The 22,722-nt window shown below is 44.6% G+C and overlaps 2 protein-coding genes across 3 annotated transcripts; both read right to left on the reverse strand.

Annotated features, from left to right (window-relative positions):
- Window positions 1-1,955: 1,955 nt before the first annotated feature.
- On the reverse strand, window positions 1,956-15,332 carry LOC138981964 (S-adenosylmethionine-dependent methyltransferase Rv2258c-like). 2 transcript variants are annotated; one of them, XR_011460748.1, is made up of 7 exons: window positions 15,173-15,332; window positions 9,625-9,790; window positions 8,735-8,949; window positions 7,484-7,597; window positions 3,644-3,849; window positions 2,075-3,405; window positions 1,956-2,038 (listed from the first exon to the last, which is right to left on the reverse strand). XR_011460748.1 is itself a non-coding variant. In XM_070355151.1 (6 exons), exons 1-6 carry the CDS (start codon window positions 15,186-15,188, stop codon window positions 2,983-2,985), a joined length of 1,140 nt encoding a protein of 379 aa, XP_070211252.1. In that variant the 5' UTR covers window positions 15,189-15,332; the 3' UTR covers window positions 1,956-2,982. The 2 variants fall into 2 exon arrangements, 1 of the variants encoding a protein (XP_070211252.1); XM_070355151.1 differs by having other exon boundaries at window positions 1,956-3,405.
- Window positions 15,333-18,686: 3,354 nt separating this feature from the next.
- On the reverse strand, window positions 18,687-22,628 carry LOC138981965 (S-adenosylmethionine-dependent methyltransferase Rv2258c-like). Its single transcript, XM_070355152.1, has 5 exons — window positions 22,475-22,628; window positions 21,768-21,944; window positions 21,054-21,268; window positions 19,894-20,004; window positions 18,687-19,580 (listed from the first exon to the last, which is right to left on the reverse strand). Exons 1-5 carry the CDS (start codon window positions 22,528-22,530, stop codon window positions 19,006-19,008), a joined length of 1,134 nt encoding a protein of 377 aa, XP_070211253.1. The 5' UTR covers window positions 22,531-22,628; the 3' UTR covers window positions 18,687-19,005.
- Window positions 22,629-22,722: the final 94 nt, after the last annotated feature.

The raw sequence follows: 22,722 nt of genomic DNA on the forward strand, positions 1-22,722 counted from the left end.
ACAGATGTAAATACTTTGATGTAAAGAATAATCCTACAAAGTTTCAATCACATCCGATGAACTTTGTCAAAGATATAAAATGTCTAATTTTTCCTTTGACGCTGACCTGTGACCTTGAAAAAGGTCAAAGGTCAACGAAACCATCGTTAAAGTGTAGAGGTCATTGGAGGTCACGACTAAACAAAATATGAGCCCGATCGCTTTGATAGTTTCCGAGAAAAGTCCAACGTTAAGGTGGTGTCTACGGACGGCCGGCCGGACGGCCGGCCGGCCGGACGGCCGGCCGGCCGGCCGGACAGACTAACACTGACCGATTACATAGAGTCACTTTTTCTCAAGTGACTCAAAAAACCTTCACTTGACAAGAATTCCTTGAAAAACTTTAGGCCCGTTTCGAACTTGTCATTCATTTCAAAAATCACTGAAAAAATTGTCCTTTCACAACTTCTCACTCACCTAGAGAAAAACCACCTTCTCAACACCCATCAGTCTGCATACAGGAAAAACCATAGTACTGAGACAGCACTTCTGAAGATTGTAAACGACATCCTTCTTGGCTTTGACGAAAATCAGGTCTCCATTCTAACACTACTGGACTTGTCTAGCGCATTTGATACGATAGACCACGAAATTCTGCTCCACAGGCTTCAGCACTCCTTTGGTGTTCATGATCTGGCCCTTTCCTGGGTTCGTTCGTACCTTACTAACCGGACGCAGACCGTTTGTGTCAACGGCATCAAATCTCAACCTTCAGCTCTCCAGTACGGTGTCCCGCAAGGGTCCGTGCTTGGCCCCATACTTTTCGTTCTATATGCCTCCCCTGTGTCCGATGTTATCAGTCGCCATGCGTTGTCGCACGAGAGTTTCGCTGATGATACACAGCTTCATCAGTCTGCCCCTCTTGCTGAAGTTGACGATCTGGTATCTCGGACACAGGATTGCATTGCGGACCTCAGTGATTGGATGTCTTTAAACAAACTCCAGTTAAATAGTGACAAAACCGAAGTTATGCTGGCCTGTCCCAAGAAATTTCTCAATCACCCTTCTCTTCCTGCCTCTCTCACTGTCAACGAACTACCTATCTCTTTCTCTCCGTCTGTCCGCAGCCTTGGCGTCACTCTCGATCCAACTCTCTCTTTCCAAAAACACATCTCTAACATCTGCAAGTCCGCCTATCTAGAGCTGCGCAAGATTAGTTCAGTCCGTCACTACCTCACCACTGATGCAACCAAAACGTTAGTGTGTTCTTTAGTCCTCTCAAAGATAGATTATTGCAATTCTCTTCTGGCCGGTCTCCCTAAGTACCTTTTAGATAGACTTCAAAGGATCCAAAATAACGCTGCCCGCCTGGTCTTCAAATCTTCCAAGTATGAACACGCCACCCCTTCTTCACTCTCTACACTGGCTGCCTATTACTAAAAGGATCGAATACAAACTCTCCTCTCTTTCTTTTGCCGTCGTTTCTGGTTCTGCCCCAGAATACTTGTCAGAACTCCTCAATCTCTACACCCCCTCTCGTCAGCTTCGCTCCGCCGCCGACACTCGACTCTTCCGACTCCCCACAGTGCAAACAAAGACATGTGGCGAGAGGTCCTTCGCCTATCGATATCAAGCCCCTGTGACCTGGAATAGATTACCTCTGCCTCTCAGACACACATATTCTCTCACTACATTCAAGACAAATCTCAAAACACACCTCTTTCAGCGCAAGTGATTTCCCCTCCAGCATCTCCCCACCCATCCCATCCCGCCCCACCTCACCCCCTACCTAGTGCCTAAAATAACGTGTATATATATTTTCTGCGCTTTGTGTCAGCACTGTTTGTGTGTGTGAAAATAGTATTGTTGACACGTTTTTATATAGAAGCCTATTGTGGTTCTTGTGCTTAGGCTGTGTATTGGATTGTCATTGTATGCCTGCATTATTAGTTGTCAGTAATTATTACATGTGCTGATTGTTCTCTTTGCCTGCGCGCGTATAGTATGTTGGTTATGTTTGGTCATAGTATGTTTGTTTATGTTTGGTCGTTATTTTTGCCTGTGCGTGTATTGTATGTTTGGTCGTTTTCTTTGCCTGTGCATGTATAGTTTGTTGGTTATGTTTGGTCGGTTTCTTTGCCTGTGCGTGTATAGTATGCTTGGTCGATGTATGTATTGTAAAGCGCTAAGAGTAGACATTTTTCTAGAATAGCGCTATAAAAGTTTGCATTATTATTATTATTATTATTGTATTTATTGTTCAAAATGCCCCCATGGGTTATGGACTAATAAAACTTGAACTTGCTTGATCCTTGTGCGCGTGTTTTACACACACCCTCACTGTGGTGTTTTACACACACCCTCACTGTGGTGTTTTACACACACCCTCACTGTGGTGTTTTACACACACCCTCACTGTGGTGTTTTACACACACCCTCACTGTGGTGTTTTACACACACCCTCACTGTGGTGTTTTACACACACCCTCACTGTGCTGTTTACCAAATATGCTACCTTTTGCTTCTGCCATATCACGCTGTGTTCAAAACAGGTTAAACAAAGGGTGTTCAAAACAGGTTAAACAAAGGGTGTTCAAAACAGGTTAAACAAAGGGTGTTCAAAAGTGGAACACTTCAGCTCAGAGTGCACGCAGGACTGACTCAGTGCACGAAGCGAAAGTGGGTGAAACCGAAAAGGGTGAGAAGGCTTACCGCGGGGTCTGATTCTTTTGAAACACAACAAGTCTCAATTTCACAACGCGGCTGAACCGCAATTGTCAAAACTTGGGCAATAAAATATTCATTATGGTGTATTCTGTGTTCTGGCTCCAACCCGGTTGTTAACTTTCTTGTGCACCTCGGCCAAGGATGCTATAACCTTACAACACCACACACGTCCCGATCCTTATTCTGGCTTTTGACACATGCAGACAGGCAAGGACGATCCTTATTCTGGCTTTTGACGAGGACGATCCTTACTCTGGCTTTTGACGAGGACGATCCTTATTCTGGCTTTTGACACATGCAGACCCCAGTGGCGCCCATGGACTCGGTTCCAGAGCGCGTGACTCCCAGCACGCGGAATCCAGCCTTGTCCAGCAGTTCTCGTGCTTTCTCCTCTCCCCAGGCCGGGCCCAGAGCGGGATGATCCTGGTGATCCTGCTCGTGCGCTTGCTTGTGCTCGCGCGGGTGATCGGGACCTCCCCCGCTACAGCCGGTGTCGGGAACACACATGAGGGAGCTGAGAGCATAGATAGATGCGGCGTCCTTGTTGCCAACGTTGGGAGCCACGTAGCTGGACACGAACTCGTCGATGAGGGAGAATTGTCCCCCGGGCTTGAGGGCCTTGAAGACGTTCTGCAGGGCGTTGAGCGGGTTGGGCACGTGGTGCATCATCTCCGCGGCCAGCAGCCAGTCGAACTTGTCCTTAAAAAGTAATACTAATGATAATAACAATCAAACAACCGGGCACACACACACACACACACAAACACACACACGCACGCTTGCACGCACTAACTCGCACACCCACACCCACACACATACACGCACGCACACATACACACCCAAATCCTAACCCAACCCACCCACATTTACATTAACCCTAACACACACACACACACACACACACACACACATACACACACACACACACAGACCTCACCTTCCAGTCCTCAGGGGTGACTGAGAGGTCGAGAACGTTGAAGGTCATGTTGGTGAGTCCTGCTTCCTGGGCCAGCGTGCGCGCCTTGTCGATGGCTTCAGTCGTCAGGTCTGTGACGGTGAAGTGCGTCTTGGGAAACATGGCCGCCAGGTGTTGCGCCAGTCGGCCGGAACCGCAACCCACTTCCGCTGCGTTGATCCCACTTTCTGTAACATATTACTTTGGTTTGATAAGGAGGAATGAATGACAAGCAACACCCAAGCGGTTCGTTTGCGCTTCGACATTAAAAGGTCTTCGTGACGCATTCTCCTTTCGTTTGTTTGTTGATTGTTTGATTGATTGATTGATTGTTGGTTGGTTGGTTGGTTGGTTGGTTGGTTGGTTGGTTGGTTGGTTAAGGGTTTGAATGACTAAAGTTCAGTTTGGTTTGTGTATGGCTAGATGGTTGTCTTGCCTTGCGTAGAATTTATAGCTAGACTCATTACACCCCCGGTATAGGGGTGTGTATAGGTTTCGGTCGATGTGTTTGTTTGTTTGTTTGTTTGTGTTCGCATATAGATCTCAAGAATGAACGGACCGATCGTCACCAAACTTGGTGAACAGGTTCTATACATTCCTGAGACGGTCCTTACAAAAATTGGGACCAGTCAAACACACGGTTAGGGAGTTATTGGTGGATTAAAATTATACAAGGACTTATAGAGGGAGATATTAATGGTCAAAGGGAAATAACCATTCTCACTCAGTCACTGCCACCAACTGAGAAGGTTATTTCCCTTTGACAGGGGTGTTTTTCCTACCTCGGAGGAATTTCTTGTTTGGTTTGGCTTTAAAGGTTGAATGTAAGCAGACGTTTAAATTATCACAATGCTTGTGCATTTAGAAGCACTGTCTGTTGCAATGGGGCCAATTTCCAAAGCTCTCAAATTAAACGCAACCATTCAAAAAGTCTTAGAGATATCAGGAAGATACAGCTATTAAATGCTGATGATCGAACAATTTGAACGTTCACTAGTTTAGAACCAACGGGTAGGGCAAATGTCAACTATTCCTACGTCTGGGAATTAAACAGCGTCAGCCTTAGGATCTCTCACTACAATCCAGCGTTCTCACACAGAACGCAAATACTTTAGAAGAAAAAACAACCTACACAGTTATGCTGCTAAACCGGATGCTGTAAAAGTAGTGGGCCATGTGCAAGTTGCCACTCATAGTAAAACCAGGAACGGCCAAATCGTCCGCCCGATCGCCAGGGGCGAGTAAAAATTCAGCCGGGCTATTAAAAACCACCTGGCAGCTCGCCCGGCTTGCCAGTAAACATTCTGGTCAAATGGCAATGCAAAACTTTTGGTTGCATTTTCGAGTTTTAAAGCCATATAAACACTGCAGGTGAAGGCACTTCTGTCGTCTGCAAAATCATCGCCATGTTCTAGTGAAACAACAACGAGGCTCCTGTGTGTGTCAAAGCTGTTCTAATTGTGTAAAAGAAATCTAACGCTCATAATTTGTTGTGTGGTATGTACCGGGCCGCGAATTTGCGATTCCTAAACGCCCCACTGAACGACTGACGTCACATGTCGCTTCGGTCTTTTCCGGAGGAACACCGCGTGTACATAATACACACTTCGATCGCGTAGCACTGCCATTGCACATTTTCGCAACGAAAACCGTGCCACTGTTTCATTCATCTTGGCGTGTTAAATCTGAAAGCAATATAAGTGAACGAACAATTGAAAACATATCACGTTACTAAACTGTAGCTCAGTGTTTCAGTGTGACGTGGAAGTGTTCAAATATCTGCTGTATCAGGGAAGCCGATTTGGTTTCACCTGAACGTGACGACTGCGAGAGGCGAGCGCAAACCGTTGTGTTGTTCAGAAATGGTGTTCCCTTTGATATTTTAGTGGACATTTAACTTCAAATGCAACCTTTCTTAGCCGTAGAGTTGGTAACAGAACCTTCATGCGCGAGAAACGCCACATACGACGGAGTAACCCTGAAATGCCTTCACTTTTGTAGCCCTGTCTGTCAGTTGCTGTCGTAGCCTAGTGGTTTGTGCTCCAGCTTGAAGGTCAGCTGACTCGGGTTCGACTCCCTTCCTGGTTACAGTTTTTTTTCTTGTTTGCTTTATTTTTGTCATCTATTTTGTGTCCTTAACTCCACCCTTCAATCTTTTCAACCCTGATGCATTCCGTTTATTTTTTTTTAATTTTTTTTTTAAAACCATTTCCCCCAAAGCGGTTTAGCACGGTGGTATGGAATGAAAACGCGATTACACAAAGCTCACATGTGCACAGTCTGCAAACTAAACGGCGTGGGCTCACCGTATTAGCCAATAACAAGCACACATATTAAACCGCAGCGCAAAGCGTAAACATTAGTACAACTTGAAAAAATCAATAGGCCTATAGTTACCAGAAACAAAACCGTGCTTCGCACCGAACAGTTCGACAGTGACTAACCTACTGACCGAACCGCACCTCTCGCTTGTGACAGTCGCTCATGATACAACCATTCTTTTGCCGAGTCTGATATTGATCTTCATAAAACTATGTGTAAGTGTAACAAAAGAAAAAAAACTAATTTCTTTCATATTGCCTGAATAATAACTTTATTAACTGATAATCAAGGTGGCATCGCCGAATGACTGCAAGTGCAACGCGATCGAAGTGGCACGCGGTGTTCCTCCGGAAAAGGCCGAAGCGGCTGTGACGTCGGTCGTTCAGTGGGGCGTTTAGGAATCGCAAATTCGCGTCCGGGCCAGCGAAATGTTTGGTGGGCTAGTGACGTTCTTGAAGTTACTCGCCCGGTGTAACACGAGAAAAATTACTCCGAGATTTTTACTCCGGAGTAAACATTTCGTAAGAAAAAGTTACTCCCTTTACGAAAAAAGCACTCCCCCATTGCACGAGAAAATTACTCCCCAAGACAGGTGAGTTCCGAGTCAACATTTCGTACAAAAATGTTACTCCCCTGACGAATAAATAACGAATAAATTACTTCACCCCAACACGAGCAATTTAACCTCCCATGCCAGGTGTACGAAATTTTTACTCCCTTGTCCCCTGTTAGTCTTGGTGGTGGTGGAAGGAGGGTAGCGCGACATTCGTGTGCGCGAGATCACTTATTGGCATTATCCCTTCGCCCGCATCCCATTTTTGCGTACGAGATTTTTACTGGAAGTAAAAAAAAAATGGGGAGTAAAAATTTCGTGGAGGGAGTCATTTTTTCGTGCCTTGGGGAGTTCTTTTCTCGTACAAAAAGTGTACTCGGAGTAAGAATTTCGTGTTACACCGGCTGGCGAGTTAAAATGTTGAGATTTAGCCATCCCTGAAAACCTTTCTTTTGGTCACCCTTTTTCCAGGGAGCGTCACCTTTTTCCAGGGAGCGTCACCTTTGTTTGTTTGTTTGTTTGTTTGCTTAACGCCCAGCCGACCACGAAGGGCCATATCAGGGCGGTGCTGCTTTGACATATAACGTGCGCCACACACAAGACAGAAGTCGCAGCACAGGCTTCGTGTCTCACCCAGTCACATTATTCTGACACCGGACCAACCAGTCCTAGCACTAACCCCATAATGCCAGACGCCAGGCGGAGCAGCCACTAGATTGCCAATTTTAAAGTCTTAGGTATGACCCGGCCGGGGTTCGAACCCACGACCTCCCGATCACGGGGCGGACGCCTTACAACTAGGCCACCGTGCCGGTAGCGTCACCTTTGTCCAGGGAGCGCCAGGTGTAGGAGAAGAACCGTACACTGGCAGTGAGATCACATAATACTAATTGGTGTGACACATCGAGAAGCTTATAGGTGAAGATAAGTCCCCGCGGTTGACTTACCAAGACGCTGTTTGAGGCCTGGAGTTTTGAGCAGAGCCGCTGTGTGGTTGTGCAGGGTCAAGAGAGACCACTGGTCAAGCAGGTCCATAGTATGTCCGTGGTCATAGTCCACACCTTGAACACACCAATGAAGTGAGGCTATAGTTCACACTTTGGACACACCAAATCATAATAATACAATAAAGTGAGGTCATAGCCCATACCTTGAACACACCAAAGAATAACGATGTTTATGCCTAGGACACATCAAAACATCTAAACTAAATCGGATCTAAATCTTTGGGTCTGATCACAATCATGGCAGACTTTACGCGACTCCAGTCGGGAGCGACTTCAAAACTAACAAAACTTGGGGGAAAGTTGGTTGACAATCTGCCATATGAATTTTGTTTGTTTGTTTGTTTGTTTGTTTGCTTAACGCCCAGCCGACCACGAAGGGCCATATCAGGGCGGTGCTGCTTTGACATATAACGTGCGCCACACACAAGACAGAAGTCGCAGCACAGGCTTCATGTCTCACCCAGTCACATTATTCTGACACCGGACCAACCAGTCCTAGCACTAACCCCATAATGCCAGACGCCAGGCGGAGCAGCCACTAGATTACCAATTTTAAAGTCTTAGGTATGACCCGGCCGGGGTTCGAACCCACGACCTCCCGATCACGGGGCGGACGCCTTACCACTAGGCCAACCGTGCCGGTTGCCATATGAATGGCAGTTTAGTTTAGTGATTGTTTTTTTGTTTTTGTTTTTGAGATATGGCACTGTTACACTTACTGCGGGACCAACGAGGGGAAAGCAGTCTTTGAACCAAGCATAGTGCGGCTTGCTGCGAAGATAACCATTAGGTTTTTCTTCAACTTCGTTTTGTGATTTTTGTTGTTCGTTTGTTTTTGAGACATAGCACTTCGTATTACACTTGCTGTTGGGCCCACCGAGAGGAAAACAATCCTTGATCTTTTTAAGTGTGTAGGTGCGAAGATAACCAGTAGGTTTTTCCTCAACCTAGTAGTGATTGTTTTTATTTAAAAAAAAAAATTTTTGGAGGGGGGGGGGGGGGCGTTGAGACATAACACTAGCACACTTACTGTTGGGTCCATCGAGAGGAAAGCATTCCTTGACGCCAGACAAGTGGCTAGCTGCGCAGATAATCATTAGGTTTTTTCTCCACCTAGAAGTGATTCTTTTTTCTTTTTTTTTTCTTTTTTTTGGGGGGTGGGGGGGTGAGACATAGCACTAGCACACTTACTGTTGGGTCCATCGAGAGGAAAGCATTCCTTGACCTTAGCAAAGTGGCTGGCGGCGGCCGAGATCATAAGACTGTAGACCCCTGCCTTGGTCAGCTGTTTCCGGTGGGACTGTGGCACGAGGTAGCGGGGTTCAGTGCCGTCCTTGCCCCCCGTCCCCTCCTCCAGCTGGACAAGGCCTGCCACTGCCAGGGCGTTCACCACCTCGCGCACGTAGCTGGCAAGGCGAACAAGAACACACACATTCATTATCTACTTGTTCATCGAATAGAGAGAGAGAGAGAGAGAGAGAGAGAGAGAGAGAGAGAGAGACAGAGAGACAGAGAGAGACAGAGACAGAGACAGAGAGACAGAGAAGCGAGACAGAGAGCGAGACATAGAGAGCGAGACAGAGACAGAGACAGACAGACAGACTGAGAAAGAGAGGCATAGACAAGACAGACAGAGATGAAGACAAAGAGAGAGAGCTGAGCTTGAAGAAAGAGAAAGGCTGGGAGAGAGACAATGAAAAAGATAAAGACGAAGAGATGAAGACGTGTGACAGAGGAAGTGAGAGAGAGAGAGAGAGAGAGAGAGAGAGAGAGAGAGAGAGACAGACAGACAGACAGACAGAGAGAGACAGAGAGAGACAGAGAGATAGAGAGAGAGAGACAGAGAGAGACAGAGAGAGAGAGACAGAGAGAGAGAGAGAGAGGGAGAAACAACAGACAGAGAGAGGGGGGGGGGACAGAGACATAATTATGTAAAAGTGTATTGGGCAGAAGGGGGTGGATGTAGAGAGAAAGAGATGAAGGCCTTAGAAGAGACAGAAAAGCTTGGCAGAGCAGTACAATAAATAGGATGACTCTGCACACACTGCACAGGACTATCTTCAGCATCCACCGATACTGACCGTTCTTTGAGTTTGCCTTGCTGTGCCAGCTGATGCGAGGAGAGAGGCCCCTGGGCCTGGCACAGGATGGGAGTGATGCCTGTCTCGTGGGCCATGGCCAGGGCCAGAGACACACTGCCCCACGCGTACACGTCACGCGTCAACTCTTCGTACGCGGCGGACACATCTGTAGGGACAGGAATTCGTGGTTTAAAGGCACAACCCTTCCCGGGGAAACCGAGTTGGCCGGACACACCATCTCATATCTGGCCGGGCTGTTACATGGGCTAAGGCTATCCGTGCCATTCTTTCTTTCTTTATTTGGTGTTTAACGTCGTTTTCAACCACGAAGGGTTATATCGCGATGGGGAAAGGGGGGGAGAGGGGATAGAGCCACTTGTCAATTGTTTCTTGTTCACAAAAGCACTAATCAATAATTTGCTCCAGGGGCTTGCAACGTAGTACAATATATGACCTTACTGGGAGAATGCAAGTTTCCAGTACAAAGGACTTAACATTTCTTACATACTGCTTGACTAAAATCTTTACAAACATTGACTATATTCTATACAAGAAACACTTAACAAGGGTAAAAGGAGTAACAAAATCCGTTAGTCGCCTCTGGGGAGCATCGGGTAAATTCTTCCCCCTAACCCACGGGGGGGGGGGGGGGGGGGGTGGACGCATACCAAAAACCGTGAATATCCTGAATGCTTACTGTGCAGGCTGAGATTTGTTTTTAATAATTTGATTTCACAGATTGCAACCCGTGTCCATTAAAACATTATTTCATCGAAAAAAACATCCCACCGCGCACAGAAGGCACACATGCTCTTGATGTTTGGTATGTGTGTAAATGGAGGGACGTTCCTATCCCATGTAAAAACCTGGCTAGGGCTAAGATGGTGCGTAATACCGTTGACACGTGAAGGAGTAGGGCCTTTGACCTTGTTTTAAAAATATATACAGTTCAATCGAAGCAGTGAAAAAAAGTGAAAGTGTCAAGTCTTTTTGTCGATTTTATCTTTATTGCACCCATTTTCGTACCCCAACTAAAACATTCATTCCCGTGTCATTTTATTCAACCTTTATATGCAGGCCTTTTTATTGGCTACCTGGCACACTTATCGGATCAAAGATTTCTGTTATAAGTATCATGTGACCGCCGCCGACGTAAGGGTACCCCCAAAATCGACCTGATAACGTAAGGTTTGTTTGTTTGTTTGTTTGCTTAACGCCCAGCCGACCACGAAGGGCCATATCAGGGCGGTGCTGCTTTGACATATATAACGTGCGCCACACACAAGACAGAAGTCGCAGCACAGGCTTCATGTCTCACCCAGTCACATTATTCTGACACCGGACCAACCAGTCCTAGCACTAACCCCATAATGCCAGACGCCAGGCGGAGCAGCCACTAGATTGCCAATTTTAAAGTCTTAGGTATGACCCGGCCGGGGTTCGAACCCACGACCTCCCGATCACAGGGCGGACGCCTTACCACTAGGCCACCGTGCTGGTATAACGTAAGGTACCAATTAACAAATCGACAAAAATTCAGAATAGCCGTAGCTTGGCAAGGTTTACATACGAGAAGAAAGAAGTATAAGCTTAGCTTGGTGAGTGCATGGTCACAAATGCTTATATCGCATTAAACATGCCACCCTGTATTTTTGGAATAAAATCGTGTTTAAACTCCTTAAAAATGGACGCAAAAACCTCTCGTTTTCTACTGCTCATGCGCTCCACACCTGCATATCGTCCTTGTCCGATTAAAACCTCGTAACTCGATTTTTTGCGAAATCTACTTTTTTACATCAATATAATCTACGATTTTTTCTCTATTTTTTGGTTATTGTGGTGAAAGCCTAAGATCGCTGGAAGTCAGTTAAAAATGGATATAAAAATACCTCGTATATCATTTTGGCAAAACCGCGAACCAAAATTACACGTAACTTGAGTTACGAGCTTTTTTTTGTTCGTGTGTTTTTCAGTTTTGGCCGATGCAAACCTCGTATGTCGACTTACAAGTTTTCTAATATCTAAACACGGCGGTAAATGAACTGTTTCCGTTAGATACGAGGTTACGGTAACATGTCCGTACGTTCAGAGTTTAGGTAAAATTAAATATTAGAGTCATTAATGAAGCTAGAAGTGCCCACATTACGTATTGTGTAGTAAAATGACACTCTACGACATCAGTTATTGTTCAAATGATGTTTTTGTTAGTATTTTCCTTTGCTAAGTACAAAAGCATAACTACAAAGAGAGATTAAGCAGTTAAAGTATTCTGAAATATCTCTTAACTATGTAACAGTTCAGTCCTGAACTTCTGATCTTATTTGTTAGCTGAAGATGTACAGGTATGCATATGTCACGTACTGAAGTTGTGTTATAGTGTCTGAATGCAGTCCGTCATGTCTGGCAGTGGGTCCTTCACACCTGAAAGCCAATTCTCTTCGCTTGAAGATCTTAGGTTGATGTGCTGTGTGTGCCTGAATAAAAGTTCTATACCATGGAATTTCGAAACGGAACTTATCATAGATGACATCACTGTTCGTATGGACTCTGATTGTGTTTCGTGGGTGTATTGTGTCCATTATCATGGTCAGTTTCATGTGGACTGCATTGACCCAACAACTGTAAAGCATGACAAAAACTGTATCTGCTCGACTTGTTTGCATTAGGAGTCATGTTTGCTCTGTCTGGTGCAAGCTCCGCATGAGCGAGCAGGAGTCAATTGATGGTGCAGATTTCGCTTGGAAACAAAATCACTATCTTCCAGGAGTAATGGAAGTAGTGAAGCAAACCAAACATTGTGATTCACCAACCCCAAAAACTATGAATGCAACGTTTGCTGTGAATCCAAGTACGGAAACATCCCATAGCATGTGTACCAGATGCACATTCAACGCAAAGACGAAGCTTGCAAATAACAGAACATTGACAAGAGGGTTGCTAAAGAGAATGGTGATGTCCAAGTTTTCACCATGTATCTGCAGGTCGACTTGTTGGCCCTATGTATATAAGCAAATGACAAATACTTCAAGGCCAAGCTGTGCTGCCACTACTGTCTTCACATTGTACAACTTGAGTGACACAGAGGTTACTTGCTACTTTTAGGATGAGTCAAAAAAGATAAGTCAAAAGCAACAGTTGGCGAAACAACCAAGGCAATCATTATCTACAATGACGGCTGTGGGTACCAGAACCGCAGTTTAATAGTCTTGGGAAACGCCCATCTTTACTTTGCAGTCAGTCAAGGAAAAGTCGTTTTCCAAAAGTTTCCTGAGAAAGGTCATACCTGGATGAAAGTAGACTCTGTACACCCAGCTATCAAAAACAAACTAAGGAGAAGGCAGATAGTCTGGCCTGCCGAATACGTGGAAGTCATCACCTCTGCAAGAAAAAGGCAACCTTACAAAGTTGTCCAGGTAGCCCACACATTCTTCAAGGACTTTCTTGATCTCAGACACTTCTTGGGATCCATAATTGGTGGATATTCGCAGTCCGAAGTACCTGCCTGACGGTACTTGTCGCTACAAGCTCATCTATTCTGAGGAGTGGTGGCCTTTTTCACAAAGAAGAAGAAGAGCACATGGTGAGCCCAATATCATCCCCCAGCTCTACTGAGTACGGCTGACCATCAAAGACATAAAGTGGCAGCATCTTCAGCATGTCAAGGAGGTTTTTCCAGTAGATTCATACCAATACACATGGTCTACCCTATGGTCGTTAAGCTCTGCATTCTCATGAGTGGTCATCCTGCATAACTACTAGCTGTTCAAGGACATTTGGATGACAATTGCACTCAAACTAAGATATCTCATTGTTTTCAAGGAATACTCTGTTTTCTGTGCATGCAAAAAGGCTCCTGTATGGATGTTTACGCTTTCCTGCAAGCAAAGAATGTTATGTACTGATAAGCTTCAGTTTACACTTGGTTTTGTTTGTGTGTTAATTGACAAGGTTGCAAGGAGACTGCAAGGACATTTTACACAAGAATGATTATACATCGGTTTGTACAATCAAAAAACAAATGAACACTGTGACAAAAGAACGATTGTGTGTTTACTGCGTATAAAACATTGTTTTTGTCTTTTTTGTTCTTTGGCTATGTTATAAAACCTTGTAAGTCTTCAAGTTTGGTCGGGTTTTAAAAAAGAAAAACTCGTATCTTGCAATTTTGTTGAATATCGTGAGTTTTAATTGTGACCAACACTATTTAATTACACACAGTACTTTGTTTGTGTTCGTAGATCATGTGCAGAAAAAATTGGCTTATTTTGATGACAAATTATTTTTTTAAAGACGTTTTTTGTGTTTTTCTCGAAACGCTCAAAATCGATTTACGAGGTTTCAATCGGACAAGGACGATTTGTAGAAATGACATAACACAAGAAATACACAAGATAGCAAAAAAACAAACAGTCTGTTCAGAATAAATAACTGATTTGGCTTTTTTCTCGATTTTTTAATTGGTACCATACGTTTTTGTCAGGTCGATTTTGGGAGTACCGCTTACTTCGGCGGCGGTCACATGATACTTATAACAGAAATCTTTGATCCGATAAGTGTGTCAGATAACTTAGTGAAGTGCCTTAAATGGCATATAAAGTTTGAATGAAATGACACGGCAATGAATGTTTCAGTTGGGGTACGAAAATGGGTGCAATAATTGTTTTGCTCAGTTTATTAAGGCAAACAGAAAATAATTGAGATTTTCTTTAGTTCATGTTCTTTGGGTGTTCAGTAGAATCTTATTAGTATTCGATTGTCTCTTTGTCTGTGTCGTTTTCTTGTTTTTCGTTGTTTTTTGTTTGTTTGTTTTTAATTAATTAATCTCCCTTAGTTTCTTCGAAGTTGGAAGCCCCTCTATGCCTTAGCCACCTTCCCTCCCCTCTCTCCTGTCCCAGTATCTACGTTTCTTTCATTATGCTTAGTCTTTCTGATTGCTTTTATCCATGCCTTCCCCCCACAAACGCATCCTCCTTCATGGGCCCCTTCTTCCGTTTAGCAACCACGGTCATAAATGACCATTTTGGTTGCGACCCCTTCAGCCTGCTCTGTCACAGTATACGTTTTCTTCAAACCTATAATTTAAAACCAAATAGTGTCAACAGCAAGCGCCTGTCTTGTGAAGCGCACATCAAATCATTGAAGGAGTCTGTGCGCGAGTGCAATGCTCTGCCAGTCAAATCATGTCAAATGTCAATAAAATGATTCAACCCAACTGTACTTGTTTGCCGATACATGTATAAGCCGGTTTTAATGTGTACATCTCGTAGCCCAACGCTTATCCATTTTGCGTCACGAGTAGTTCGAGAGTGCCGCTTATGTTGTTTACTAATTTTATCTTATTATCGAACGGCTGCTGCAGAGCCAAGATGCCAACCGTTATCCGGTTATGCCTGTGAGTCTCTCTCTCTCTCTCTCTCTCTCTCTCTCTCTCTCTCTCTCTCTAGTCTCTATCTCTCTCACTCTCTCTCTCTCTCTCTCTGTCACTGACTCAAACTCAGCTCAGATTATATTCAGTGATTCACACAAAAATGAAATGTAGCCGGCTTACCCTTCGAATCCTCCATGTTAGTGCAATGTTCCTTTTCAGCAAGCCGACTGTGTAAGGTGATACTAATGTCAGGTCGGGCGGATCTTCCCTCTCTGTCTACACAAGCCTACCTATTGGACGCCGGGCGTAGCCTGGTTTTTGAACCGCGTTTGTGAGTAGAACAGTAAAAATGTCAACTTACGCATGCGCACGCTGCGCTTTGCGCTAGACACAGGAACGTTTTGCGAAGTGAAAACTAAACTCAAGAGAGGCACACCCGGCGCTGCAGCCATTGCGTAATTATCCGTTTGCGATACGCCTGAGACCTGGTTTTTCGAAATTATCTCGTAATCTACACATTGTCAGACATGACATTTATGGGTTTTATATATGAACATGTATGTATAATGAGTAGTTAATAAACTGAAGAAATCATACTGTTATCTTAATTTGTAATAAGTATACATTAAATATAGCAATATGGATTCACAGGCCTGTGGCACCATGATTTTGGGGCCTGTAATTTTACCTGTTTAGAGTCAAAATCACATCGCCAGATATTCACGTGCAACAGGTGAAAAGCATCAAAGAATGTTCAAATGTATAGGGTGAGCTGCGACTGTGTCGCCAGTTAAACAAGTTGTTACAGCACTTGCCAAACTAAAATCTTAGAGGCAAGATGGAAGGCTCTGTCGCTCCACTGCGTAGGTAGGCTAAACTAATTTTCAAGAATGGTTTAGCATAGCACTATTTTTTTATTATGATGGTGAATAAGCACTGTAATAGTGTTCATTTATGTAATATGTATTCATTGTATTGGTTGTTATTGTGGATACTTTAAAGGGTTGGATAACTTGTAGATAATTAGTTCGGACGAGTGTGTGTGGTTGAATGTGAAGTATAATTACGACACAGGGTGAATGATGAGTGAATTACTACGTGTTCCACATAAATATTCAGAATATTGATTGACTCCCTTATTCCATAATTAAAGGAGCCTGTCTATCCGGAGCGGATGCTGCCGGAAGACGAGAACTATCTTCGCGAGAGCTTAGGAAAGCAGACCCAGGACCCGAAACAGAAGGAGCGGAGGATTCCTGACTATCTTTGATGCGACGCCATTTTCGCGAGAGCTCAGGGAAGCAGACGCAAGGAAACGGAAAAGACTATGAACGGAGGATATCTTAGAGTCTACACTTATGAGCAACTCAACAGATGTCTACGGCTATGGTGGTAGGCCCTAATTTAACTCATCTAGTGCCCTGGGTTGTTCTGTTTAAGGATGACTGAAGAATTGCTGTGAGTGTATGTGTATTTTGTATGTTATGTTCTGTGAATCATATAAACAGTTAAGCTATATTTGTTCTCGTATTGTTTGGAATGAAGTGTGGGAGAAAGACGAACGCGTATGAAAGAAACTTGGAATATTAACTTCTGACTGTCTATGACTATTTTGAGTATTTCATTCCTGACACACATATTTTGCAATGTGGATAAGAACATAACAAGTACGTCAAAAGTAGACCTTCAAGTTTGTGCAAAAAAGTTTGGGTGCACACGGGGGTGTTCGGACACCTAAGAGAGTCTGCACAAAGTTGACTCCGAGAAATAAATCTCTCGCCGAACGTGGGGATCGAACCCACGCTGATAGCGACCAACTGGCTACAAAGCCAGCGCGCTACCAACTGAGCTACGTCCCCGCCCCAGAAAGAGAGAGAGAGCGAGAGAGAGAGAGAGAGAGAGAGAGAGAGAGAGAGAGAGAGAGAGAGAGAGAACCTTGAAAAGACAGTGAGACGCACACATGCGGACACTGTCTGATCAGAAGAGAAAACACGCAGTGTGCAATGTCACATTACTGATAATGAATAACTGACAATAAACACTCTTTCCTCTTTATTTATTCATTCATATAGCTTCAGGGCTGAGGGGTCCTGGGTATACGGAAGCCCTCGCTTCCCCCTCCCCACACCCCCCCATCCCCCAACCCAAACCCGTCTCACTCGGCAAAGGTACCTTTTCTTCTCAAGGAGAACCCCCAAACTACCCTTTTCAAATGCTAATTTCAACACCGTCTTGGGGTCAAGCCATCCCTGCACCCATCCCTCATTTTGGAAGCCCCCCCCCCCCCCCCCGTCTTACACACTACACGTCTAGCCCTTGGGTATGCAGTAAGGATGTTGCTATACGTGCAATACATGTCTGATTTTTCTAGTAATAATTTTTTTCCATCTTATTTATACATTTGTTTATTTGTTCATTGTTCATTTCTTTATTCAGTCAATTTAGCTATTCTATTATTCGCACCTTCTGAATAAGTCAGGCAATTATTATGCACCGCATTCAATTGTGTCCATGGCAATTTAAACTTTAATAAGTAAGTTAAAAAAAAATTAAAAAAAGAATTCTGTACTCACCAATACAAGGACAGCACATACAATACTAAATCGAATGTTTTCTTATGAAAGCTTCCTCGGGACTAACAAACAAACAGGGACACGCCTGTATGCCACTGTGGCATCGCAGACATGACAGTGGAACACCTCCTCCAACACTGTCCAATCCATCAGAAACTACGAGCACAAACATGGCCTGCAGACACACCAGTTCAGGAGAAGATCTTCGGCACCCTGCGGAGTCTTCGCTGTACTGTAAACTTCATCAGAAGTTCCGGAGTCCCTGTCTGAGCGACCCAGAAGAAGAAGACAAACAAACAAACAAACACAAAGGGAAACAAAAAGCAAAAGTAATACGGAACGAAAAATGTATATGTGACAGGGGAGGCTACCGCTCCTTTCACAGCAGACTCTGCACCCGAGTTGTTGGCCTTTAAAGTCAACACCTGTGGATTGTAGAGTTCTGTTTGTGATGGGGTCTGGTGGTTTCCGATTGTCTGTATGTTCATGGAAACCTTCGGGTTTGCATAACAGTTTTTATAGGGCTAAGAAATTAGCCCTAACATTTTCAATCCTGTTTGATTGCACTTCGCTTCCCGAGGTGATCGTAGTGTTTCGGCACACGGTTACATCTGGCGCTGCGAGCAGGATTGGACTCGGCATGATATGTTCAGGTAATGGCATAATATGACCACTGAACATTTTCGTGCTGTTCCCATTCTGCGAACTTGGGATGGACAGTGGTCCCCCGGTTCGGAACTTCGGGACGAAGTTCATTTCAAACGGGAGCGATTGTGACAGGGGAGGCTACCGCTCCTTTCACAGCAGACTCTGCACCCGAGTTGTTGACCTTTAAAGTCAACACCTGTGGATTGTAGAGTTCTGTTTGTGATGGGGTCTGGTGGTTTCCGATTGTCTGTATGTTCATGGAAACCTTCGGGTTTGCATAACAGTTTTTATAGGGCTAAGAAATTAGCCCTAACATTTTCAATCCTGTTTGATTGCACTTCGCTTCCCGAGGTGATCGTAGTGTTTCGGCACACGGTTACATATAAAAAGAAGATGGAGGGAAACTCTAGGAACAGAAGGAAATTACAGAGGAGAGATGTGGTTGGAGGATGTCAGGGGCACACACACACACACACTGGCTGACTGTTTAATACGAAAAGAAAAAGACATTCACATGAGAGGAAACAATTACGCAATTAGATAGTCTGGAAACAGGTTGAAAACGACGTTAAACACCAAATAAAGAAAGAAAGAAAGAAAGTCTGGAAACAAGAGAATGTGATTATTATGTTTCTCAATCTGCTTAAATATGGCCGAACATTAAACAAGAAAAAAAGGAATGATTCTTGTTCTGCTCGATTCCTATTCTTCTTTTTATTTCACCGTCACGCGTCACTTTCCGATCTCCCATTTCTATTTCCCTTCAGATATCCGAACTTCTTATTCATATTGTCAGTTCGGCTTTTGGCACATGCAGATCGCCGAGGTTCCCAAATCTTTTGTGCCTGACCTAGTTAAACCCAACACGTGAAACCCGGCCTTGCCCAACAGATCACGAGCCTTCTCCTCTCCCCAGCAAGGGCCCAGAGCTTCTGAGTCGGGCTGCTGGTAGCTCTCGGGAATGCACATGAACGTGCCCAAAGCATACAGGGCTGCCGTGCTTTTGGTTTTCATATTTTCGGCTACAAAACTGGAAACGAGCTGATCGACCATGGAGAAGTGACCTCCTGGTTTCAAGGCTTTGAAAACCCCTTTCATAGCTTCTAGTGGATGCGGTAGATCGTGAATAACGTCCTGAGAAAGCAACCAATCAAATTTCTCCGTCCACTCGTCGGGCACTTTGCATACGTCGATGAGTTGAAAGGTCATGTTGGTGAGTCCTTCACCCTCTGCTCGTTGGCGGGCGAGCTGGAGGGGTTGTTCCACCACGTCTGTGACGGTGAAGTGGGACTTGGGGAACATGGCCGCCAGGTGTCGTACCAGTCTACCTGTTCCGCAGCCAACTTCTGCGGCCTGGATTCCTTTCTCTGTAATTAGAACACTGCAAAAACTGAGTGCCTTTATCAGAAGCAGCATCAGTAACATTCAGTCAGAGTCAACGAACGAAGAAAGAACCTCTCCGCCTTGAAAAGAAAACGAAACAAACAATGACCAAAAAAACCCACAGACAAACAAAAAGGGTTGAAGCAACCTGGCCGTGAGGTATTACAACAACAACAAACAACAAACAGCAACAGCAACAGCAACAGCAATAACAACATTCAAACAAACCCACTGTGGCTAAAAAGAAAAAAATAGTTTAGTTTCTAGTTCACATCTACTTAAGGAAACACTACTAACCAAGGCTCTCTTTCAGGCCTGGAGTTTTGAAGACGGCCGTAGTCATGTTGTCAAGACCCATCGTCCCCCATTCCTCCATAAGGTTAAAGACGCCTGATTGGTAGCGGACACCTGTGACAGTCACATCACACAATCAGGGTTGACAGTTGGTAAACTAGAAAATCAGGCAGGAAAACAAACGCCGAGAGGGGGAGGGGGGGTGGGGGGCTTGGCTGAGGTGCACGAAGCAAAACTCAGTCCAACCCAACTGGATTGGAACTAGGCCCGGGGTCTGATTGGTTGAAATCCTAACAAATCTCAATTTCAACCAACCCGACCCCGCGGCTGTGTGCCATCTAGTTTGGTAGAACCCAGTTTTGCTTCGTACACCTCAACCCAGGGCCGCAATGGTCCTTGGCGGGGTCAAGGGGCAGCGTTCATGTTGGGCCGGTTCCATCATTAAAGCATTGCAGTGGTTTCTGGCACAATTTGAAGCAAATGCATGCAAAGAAATGCAAATAGCCCGAAAACGTCACATAGCAAAATAAAAACCTTTGGCTGTCCACGAGGTGGAGAAAACAAATACGGCTACATCTGTTATCAGTGCCTGCTGAGCTTTGTGCCATGGCCAGTCAAGTTCCCTCATCCCAACAACTCCAAAACCTTCCCCCTTTCGAATTTCCCCCTTTCCACCCACCCCTGCCTCCCTCTCCTTTCTCAATCGCCCAAATATAAATACATTTTTAACTATCTGAGATGGTGTCCAATGAAAAAAATAATCCCTGCACTCTCTCGGGCCAGTCACAACTTGGTTTAGGTTATTTGTTATAATTACGTTCCTTATTTTTATCTGACACTTTCTATACAGGTATTCGCAGTATTTTGATTCTTTCAGCACCCGTACCAGACACTTTCTGCCAAGAGGTAACTATATAACCACACTTGATATAAGCATAGCTTGTTGTTTGATACAAAGTTTTTATTGTAAATTCAAACCTGCCATGGCCAACACCTCTCGATGACGATCCCCTGTCCATTACGACCGCACCAAAGGATCTCCGACGACTTTGTTTTTTCGCCTATATGATTGACCTTTGCATAGCGACCACCTGTTGGTTCGACTATATTTACATGCCAATCTATATTTCCCGAATAAAATGATGTTTCATTAAAGCACTCACAACTGGGTCCGTCAATGTCAAAACACTCCTTGACAGCCGAGAACTGTCTGGCGCATTCAGAGACGGCGCAACAGGAGATTCCTGCAGCCTTCAGGGCGTGCCTGTGTGTGTCCGGCACCAGGTAGCGAGCCTCCACCCCGTCCTTGCCCCCCGTCCCCTCCTCCAGCTGGACCAGCCCCGCCACTGCCAGAGCGTTCACAACCTCGCGCACGTAGCTGCAACAGTGATGGCGCTAATATTTTATTTTTAAACTGGTACACAAACTTTTATGATGAAAACTATCCAGAAAAAAAGGTAGGCTGGTCATTGGAACCAGTAAGAGTCCAACTCAGAGTACTGCTTTTGTTGTTTTACCAGCGAAAAAAACAGTAGTTCTAAAAATCAATCGGTAGGTTATACCGACAGCCAATTATTTTACGGAATTTTCTCATTTCAACCAGTAAAATACCGATAATTACCGGTTAACGCCAATACTGTGCAACCATAAGTGGACCATTATCTATTATACAGTACGATGATCCACGCGTGCAGCAACACATTTCAATTAAAAAAAAACATGATTCCGCAGCAACTCACTACCCCAAATAGAAGTGTTCCACTGAGAGAAAAAATTTGTACCAAATTTTGAACACTTTGTGACATAGTAATGTACGTTTCTACTGGCAAAACTGAGGAGCACACATAGTGTTCGCATAGTGCGGTTTTCGTACTGACCGTTCTTTGAGTTTGCCTTGCTGTGCCAGCTGGTGCGAGGAGAGAGGCCCCTGGGCCTGGCACAGGATGGGAGTGATGCCTGTCTCGTGGGCCATGGCCAGGGCTAGAGACACACTGCCCCACGTGTACACGTTCGTTGTCAGATCTTCGTACGATGCCATATCTGCTGGCGATCCTCTTTAAACGGAAATTCACCGACCTTTATTACTAAGCTCTCATCGACAACAACAACAACAAGGATAAATGAATAAAAGCAACATCAAAAACCATAACAAAAAATACAAACATGTTTTTCTCTTGCTTGCTTCCTTTGCTTGTTTACTAACTCGCTGGCTGCCTGCCCCCCACCACCGACACCCCCCCCCCCCTCACTCAGTCTCTTTTTCCTTCAGGTTTCCTTCCCTCGTTTAACTTTCGTAAAACTGAAGTAAGTAATATCGTGTGCCTGTGGGCAGAGCGCTATAACTGCAGTCTGGTCTATGTCTGTGCATACGATTTACAACAATGGAGTACACCGCGTGATCATGACCCAAAAAATAATATTGCTCATCTCGTCAGTTATAAGATCGGAACGATCCCAAAGCTGTTATATACAAGTGCATTTCACTTTACGACTCTGACACTCAATAGTTATGCCTGTTGCATTAAACGTGTGTCTGTAATGACCCACAGAAACTGAAAAGACTACTCGCAAAAAGACAGTTTACCTTCTCTGCAGTTGGAGTTGCTGGCTGTGTCTCCTCGGCCTTTTTGTCGGTTTCATAAATCAACCAGATGTCAAGGTCGTTTAACGCAGGCGTTCAAAGTCAGACAAATGTCGCTGACTTAATGTTTTGACAGAGTGCTTAAAAAAAATGTTATCATCCCCATTATCGTGCTGAAAATCTCAAGCGTTTGTTTTACGTGTACTCGATGAATTGATGTTTTAACAGGGTGCCTAAAATAAAATATTTGA

The sequence above is a fragment of the Littorina saxatilis genome, linkage group LG12, assembly GCF_037325665.1.
Source record: "Littorina saxatilis isolate snail1 linkage group LG12, US_GU_Lsax_2.0, whole genome shotgun sequence".
Lineage (NCBI taxonomy): Eukaryota > Metazoa > Mollusca > Gastropoda > Littorinimorpha > Littorinidae > Littorina > Littorina saxatilis.